Source organism: Tarenaya hassleriana, unplaced genomic scaffold, assembly GCF_000463585.1.
Source record: "Tarenaya hassleriana unplaced genomic scaffold, ASM46358v1 Cleome4, whole genome shotgun sequence".
NCBI lineage: Eukaryota > Viridiplantae > Streptophyta > Magnoliopsida > Brassicales > Cleomaceae > Tarenaya > Tarenaya hassleriana.
In genome coordinates this window covers 2,232,205-2,239,286 of record NW_010966881.1, presented here as the reverse complement: position 1 = coordinate 2,239,286, position 7,082 = coordinate 2,232,205, and the positions used below count along the sequence as shown (strand labels likewise).

Sequence of the window (7,082 nt, the reverse complement as noted above, 5' to 3'; positions counted from 1 at the left end):
TCTCCTTTTCTAGTAAAAGGAGATTTTGTCATCGGAAGACGAGATAGCAACATTAAAACCTTTGTTAATATATGCCAGATTCGGAAAGTGTTGGGAGGGGGTGAACTCACTATGTCCCTACGACACGCTTCGTGCTGCCTTCTATTTGGTTGCCTCCGAAAATCCTGGCCATGCCGAAATCAGCGATTTTCGGGTTCATTTCGTTGTCGAGGAGAACGTTGCTCGCCTTGAGATCTCTATGGATGATTCTAAGCCTTGAATCCTGATGAAGATACAAGATTCCCCGAGCGACCCCTCGGATTATTTCCACCCGTTTTCGCCAATCCAGCATTGATCTTCTTTCCTCATCTACACGAAAAAACCAGAACTATAATCCATGTTCTAGAGATAGATTCATTAGAGCTGTATTAAACGGATATTGATGATGTGAAAACGTACTGAAAATGAAATAGTCCAAACTCTTGTTCGGTAAGTACTCATAAATCAACATCTTCTCTTCCGCCTCGACACAACACCCGAAAATCCTCACGAGATTTCGGTGTTGCAACTTCGATATCAGCTTCACCTCATTCATGAACTCTTCTACTCCTTGCCCTGAGTTCCTCGACAACCTCTTCACCGCTATCTCTGTTCCATTGTGTAATAACCCCTTGTAGACAGACCCGAAACCGCCTTCTCCGAGTTTGTTATCAGAAGAGAAGTTCTTTGTTGCTGAAGCAACTATGTTAAGCTCGAAGGAAGGTAAATCCCGCTTTCGTCCCTTTTCGTCAAACTGTTCTTCGCTGAAAGAATCTTCGAGATTTAAAGAACTCTCTGTAAAAGCTATCGAAGTTATGCTTCGCCTTTTAGACTCTGCAAGTTATAAATGGTTCAAAGTTGGAAACTCTGCACATATTACTTGTAAACAGAAACAAACAGAAAGAAACTTAAACGATCCCGAGATTCGGTCACCTCTTCGCTTCATTATTACGAAACAGAGCATAAGTCCGCTTAGTAAGAGTATCGCGGCAACCGAACTGAGTAGAGCTGAGATCACTCTCCTTTTCCCTAACGTTGTTTTCTTGTTCCACCTTGCTGAAACAGAAAAGCATACATATATCAATTAGAATTCTATGTAAAGAAACAAATACATATATATATATATGTGTGTGTGTGTGTGTGTTTGTTTGTATATGTATATATACCTAACTCATCCGCGTCTACACGTACGTAGAAATCTTGTCCCGAGTTAACGTAAATCCTCGTATCAAGCATGCCTCCATGCCATGTCAAGCAACCTGTAGTAGCACCTTCTATCTCGTGGTATGCACTTGCGTACGCAACGCAAGAACAGTTCTTCAAACACTTTGCTTTACATTCCTTCAATGTTATATTCAGATCCACTCTCGCAAAACATGTGTCGGGAATCTTCACATGCTCTAACTTCGCAAACCCTTCTCTACCCCGACACATTCCAGGGTTTTGAGACGTGTTTTTCTTCAGGCATCCACTGGAAGCATCCCTTAAGAACCAATCACGAGGTGACTTTGGCTCAAACCCCGGCAAGCATTTGCACTCAAACATGTCTGAACTCGTGGGATCACAGTAACCATTGAGTCCACAATGAGCGTAATAATCGCATTGCTCTTTCGGGGCGGACCAAAACCCGATCCACTTCTTCTCCCTTCCATTCCATGTGAACCTTTGCTGGGTTCCAGTCTCGTTTATAACCATTCTTGTAATGATTGACGGATCTATCACACCATACACGATTGATGTTTCACTCAGGTTATTCACAAAGGTAACGTTAAAGATGAATCTGTTTGTCATCTCGGGTACACCGCTCCATCTCTGCCCTGTCCAGGTCCCGGTTCGCCACAACGGGGTTAACCCATTGTACAAAATCAACTGTGGAAACCCATTTCGGGTTATCCGATACGAGAAGTTTCCGGAACCCGGATCATCAGGAGATTTCCATGAGGTTAGAGACCTATCCTTACCGTCTTTTTGTGTAAACCCGAGTTTCAAAAACGGAAGCATAGTGTTTGTAGGATAATCAAAACTCTGCCAGAAAACATTTTTGGTGACAGGATCAACCAAAACAAGGTTGCCTAAATCAGTAAGGTAAGCAACAAGAGCTTGTCCTGAGACAGTATCCGAAACGTCCGTGGACCAAACAGGTTCTGTTCCATCGATTCTTGCATATACACAGAGATTTCCTCCGCTGCTGAGTCTGACAACTCCTGATGTATCATCAATTGGATGGTCTCTGTTTGCAACCCAAACAATGGTTTGCTCTGAAACTTGAGCATACCAAATCCCGACATACCGTCTTTTCGAGTTCCCCAGGCTGAAGAATCCAAAGGCGAATTTCCTCCCTTTTGAGTAGACGATGTCGCCGTCTCTCAAGGGCTTTGATCTGAGGATTGCGTCATCGCTTGAGCTGCAAGAACCGATGAAGAAGATGAGAAGTATCTTGACAAGAGGCAACATTTTCTGCAGATCCATGGTTGGATTTTTGTTCTGAAAAATCTGACCGAAACTCAAGCAGTTGGGATTAGTAACTGCACGAGGGTCCTGAAGCATTAACTGCGAAAGCTCCTGTTGTGTCTGTAATTAGCTGTTGGGAAGAAATCGATCACATCTTTCAGTACAGTTATAGAGACCGTTCCTTTGTTTTTTTTCCATGTTGAATTTTCAGAATACGTAACCTTTGGTTCACCAATTTTATTACGACATGGAGCGTATGAAAAGGAGACGGTGCTTAAATCCAATTATTCGTTTTTTTTTTCTTATTTTATACGATCGATTCATTATAACATCCATTGTAAGAAATAGATATAATCGTTGATGTAATTGAGTAATCGAGATTCATGTTCGAACATGTCAAATTTGTGAGTAAAAGAGTTTGAGAGGCGTTCCAATAGTTCAAAAACATTCCAAAATTACACATATTTATACGAACATTACAATAATTATATATAATAAAACTTAGTCCAATATGGAATAAATATTTTCTAGAACTTTAGGAGTAACACATTCCTAGAAGACCAAAAAAAAAATACTAGGAACAAGTTTAGTTTACAAGAAGATCGATTTTTTTTCTATTTAAAATAATCATAAAATACAATTTTGGGCCGACAAAATTATAGTTTTGGGTTTTAAAGCCCAAGAGACTTAAATACCTGTGTTGGCTGAAACCAAACTCCAAATTCGCTGACTCTCTCTCTCTCTCTCTCTCTCTCTCTCTCTCTCTCTCTCTCGTTTCGTTCTCTGCGTTTAGGTTTCTTCGGGAGCTATTAACCTTGAAAAAGCCCCGGGAAAAACGACGACGAGTTTTCCATTGCTCTTAGCCCACCACAAAGCCAAAGTCAATGAGAAGATGTTCCTCAATTTTTTCGTTGTAGAGATCCATACCCAACACGCGTTTGCACGTTTGTCGCCGCCATGTCAAGGTTCGTTCTTTTGCGTCCGTTCATGTTTTTTTTCGTTGATCATGTGTCGGATTCTATTTCATGTTCACTAGGGTTTCGTTTCTCTCAATCTGGGTTTCCGTTTTTCCGTGCTTTGTCGCGGATTCAGATCGAGTTTCTGTCCTCCCGTTTCCTCGGAGACAGATTCTGATTCCAGGGTTTTAAAAAAATCCAAGCGTATGTCTATTTGTTTGTTAAATTTGGAAGATTTCATGATTTGTATAATCTCAATGATGTTTCCATTCGCCGATCGGACCCTCAGCGAGACTTTTGTTGCAAGATGAATTGTTTCTTTCGCCGTCCTAGTAAAAGCTAATTTCTTGTTTCCTTGCCTGCTTTGCAGATTTTTGACCTTTCGAGCTGTTAACCGACACACAACATCGCATATCTCGAACCAGAAAAACAGAGTTCCAGATTCGAGGAGCTATAGAACAGTTGTTACGGTTGCTCTAAGGTTGCCCCAATTCAGAATTTGCACGCAGTCTAGACTTGCGTTTAATGGGCATAGCCCATTCTCCCTGCGTGATGCGAAAAGAGGTTTTTCTAGCAGTATTCTCTCGCGAAGTTATTCGCTTGCCTCTTCAAGCAATGTAGTTACACATCATGCCCAAGTTGCTTGGAAAAGGCTTCATCGTAAGTATTCTACAAGCTGTTGGAGTTGGCCTCGTATAAGCACGATTGCCCAAGCGGTCAGCTTGTCGCTGACCCGTTCACATTTGTTGGTCCCTGGTATCTTTGCTGTTACATGTGGACAAGTAGCATGGGCGCAAGGAGCTACTGGTCCAGTCGTAGATCATTACCCTATGTATATGAGTGCAAAGAATGGGCCTATCTATCTGACTTCTCTACTACTTTCGGTAGTAGAGGGCATTATTCTGCTTGCAAGGGCGCTCTATTTATCTGTTTTGTTTTCTCCGAGTATAATGCTGGCACCCTTTGCCGACATCTGTGGGCCTCGCTTTAGGAGACTATGGCTTGAGATCGTTCATCGTACTTTGGAAAGAGCAGGTCCTGCTTTCATTAAATGGGGTCAATGGGCAGCCACCCGTCCAGATCTCTTTCCAAGGGATTTGTGTTCGCAGCTCTCAAAGCTTCACAGTAAAGCTCCCGAGCACAGCTATGCCTACACAAAGAAAACTATCGAAAGGGCATTTGGTCGTAAACTTTCTGAGATATTTGAGGATTTCGAAGAGGCCCCAGTGGCATCTGGGAGTATTGCCCAAGTTCATCGAGCTTCCTTGAGGTTTCAGTATCCAGGACAAAAGTCTAAGCCCAATGTGGTTGCCGTTAAAGTTCGACATCCTGGTGTTGGTGAATCAATTAGGAGAGATTTCGAGATAATCAATATGGTTGCGAAGATATCTAATCTTGTTCCGGCATTGAAGTGGTTGAGATTGGATGAGAGTGTTCAACAGTTTGCAGTTTTCATGTTGTCCCAAGTTGATCTCGCAAGGGAAGCTTCCCATTTGAGTCGGTTTATATATAACTTCCGCAAATGGAAAGATGTCTCTTTTCCAAAGCCCGTATATCCTCTGGTACATCCCGCTGTTCTGGTTGAGACTTATGAGCAAGGAGAAAGCGTGTCACGTTACGTTGATGACATGGAAGAAGGTCATGAACAGATCAAGGCTAGACTTGCTCATATTGGGACTCATGCCCTTCTGAAGATGCTCCTGGTATTATAATCGTGTTATTAGACAATTATGTTTCTTGATAGATGCAATTCTCATATCTTTTGCCTCGGTATAACAGCTTCTGTATCTTGAAATTCAGGTGGACAACTTTATTCACGCTGATATGCACCCGGGAAATATACTTGTGCGGAAGAAGAATTCTCGTGGAGGCCTTTTCAAATCAAAGAAGCCCCACATCGTTTTCCTTGATGTGGGAATGACAGCTGAACAGAAAGTGTTTCTCGTTACGTTGATGACACGGAAGGCCATGAGCAGATCAAGACTAGGCTGGCTCACATTGGGACTCATGCACTTCTGAAGATGCTCCTGGTATTGCCTCTGTTGCTTGAGTGTAATACTTGCGTTGCATTGTTAACTTAGTAGCCTTTACATGAGAGTCATGAGACTGATTCTTCGTTATTAGAAAATCTTGATTCTTTATTTTGAACAAATGCACATATTAATAACTGAAATAACAGTATTCTTTGTTCTCGGTATAACGGCTTAAAGCTTAATCTTATATTACAGTATTACACTCATACTTCCTGAGTAGCTGAAGCTCCTTATTGGCCCTCAAGCATTGGTAGGGAGAGGGCGACTTCTATAAAAATTCTTGTTGTTCTTTTAGCCTGCTTGAACTTGAAATATTTTAGTTTCACCCTCTAATTCATAAATATATTCGGAATTCAGGTGGACAACTTTATTCATGCTGACATGCACCCTGGAAATATCCTCGTGCGGAAGAAAGCTTCTCGTGGGGGCTTTTTCAAATCGAAGAAGCCCCATGTCGTTTTCCTCGATGTGGGAATGACTGCTGAACTCTCGAGGAATGACCGAGAAAACTTGCTTGAGTTTTTCAAGGCGGTTGCACGTAGGGATGGTCGGACCGCTGCTGAGTGCACACTTAGATTATCAAAACAACAGTCTTGCCCGAACCCGCAAGCTTTCACTGAGGTAATATGTCAGACACAAGCATAAAAATAAATGGTCCCCTGAAATCGGTTAAAGTACATATATGCTTTGTAGGAAGTAGAGGAGGCATTCAAATTCTGGGGAACACCAGAGGGAGATTTAGTTCATCCAGCTGATTGCATGCATGAATTGCTCGAGAAAGTAAGGCGGTATAGAGTTAACATTGACGGGAACGTGTGCACTGTAATGGTCACGACATTAGTTCTCGAGGTGGGTTACTATTATTTTGTTCCTTTTTTACGTCATTTATTTCACAATGTTTATTAGCAGAAATCTTCACTGATTCTCATTCCTGAAGACATGGAACCAAAACTCGAAAATGTTAGCTAAAACAGGAAGCTAGAGGCTTGCCTATGAAACTGTTTGGTAACTGTACATGACGATGTTGTGTGTTTTTTGTTTCTTAAGCTGTGAACTCTGCATACTGTAAGATATGCTTGGATCTGATAACATTGAGGATCGGTATAAATGTAGGGATGGCAACGGAAACTCGATCCAGGATATGATGTGATGCACACACTGCAAACTATGGTGCTTAAAACCGACTGGGCGAAGTCTCTATCATACACGATCGATGGTCTGATGGCACCATAAAAGAAGAAGAAAGATTCCAATCCTTTCATCCCATTTGCTTGTGATTAGAATTTAGAAGTAAGAAAGAGTTACTTCATCTTTAGATGAAAAGGAGGTGCCATGTTTTTGGGTCTGGGAATTTTGGTCAAGTTTCCAACTATAGAATTGTATTTTAGGGGGTTTTATGTTCTCTGAGTTCAAAAGACAAAGCCACCAGAGGAATGATTGATTGATTAAAATGTTGATATATTCATGTTTTGTGTTGGAAAATCATCATCATCATCATCATCATCATCATCATTCTTCTACCAATGGTTTTTTGCTTGGTCACGCAACAAAGAGATATATTGGTCTATGTAAGTGAGGAATCATGGGCAGAGAGTGTGTGATCTCCCCCGTCATTTACAGGAGA

General features: G+C 41.6%; 2 protein-coding genes across 2 annotated transcripts in view; one reads left to right on the top strand and one right to left on the bottom strand.

Annotated features, from left to right (window-relative positions):
* Positions 1 to 2,502, bottom strand: part of LOC104823518 (G-type lectin S-receptor-like serine/threonine-protein kinase At1g11410) — a 3,329-nt gene extending 827 nt beyond the window's left edge. Inside the window, exons 1-4 of the mRNA XM_010555120.1 lie at positions 1,185 to 2,502; positions 952 to 1,074; positions 439 to 852; positions 111 to 348 (exon numbers count right to left, since the gene is read on the bottom strand). Of these exons, the coding sequence (XP_010553422.1) occupies positions 111 to 348; positions 439 to 852; positions 952 to 1,074; positions 1,185 to 2,487 (2,078 nt within the window). The 5' untranslated portion in view covers positions 2,488 to 2,502. The remainder of the gene's footprint in view (positions 1 to 110; positions 349 to 438; positions 853 to 951; positions 1,075 to 1,184) is intronic.
* A 702-nt stretch (positions 2,503 to 3,204) lies between these two features.
* On the top strand, positions 3,205 to 6,964 carry LOC104823517 (probable serine/threonine-protein kinase abkC). Its single transcript, XM_010555119.1, has 5 exons — positions 3,205 to 3,434; positions 3,796 to 5,128; positions 5,816 to 6,079; positions 6,152 to 6,307; positions 6,572 to 6,964. Exons 1-5 carry the CDS (start codon positions 3,427 to 3,429, stop codon positions 6,689 to 6,691), a joined length of 1,881 nt encoding a protein of 626 aa, XP_010553421.1. The 5' UTR covers positions 3,205 to 3,426; the 3' UTR covers positions 6,692 to 6,964.
* The last annotated feature ends 118 nt before the right edge of the window (positions 6,965 to 7,082 follow it).

Bases quoted from the DNA above. Each gene is read 5' to 3' on its own strand.
- LOC104823517 (XM_010555119.1), top strand. The intron at 5,129-5,815 runs GTATTATAATCG...TTCGGAATTCAG, and splicing joins CCCTTCTGAAGATGCTCCTG to GTGGACAACTTTATTCATGC. The intron at 6,308-6,571 runs GTGGGTTACTAT...GTATAAATGTAG, and splicing joins TCACGACATTAGTTCTCGAG to GGATGGCAACGGAAACTCGA.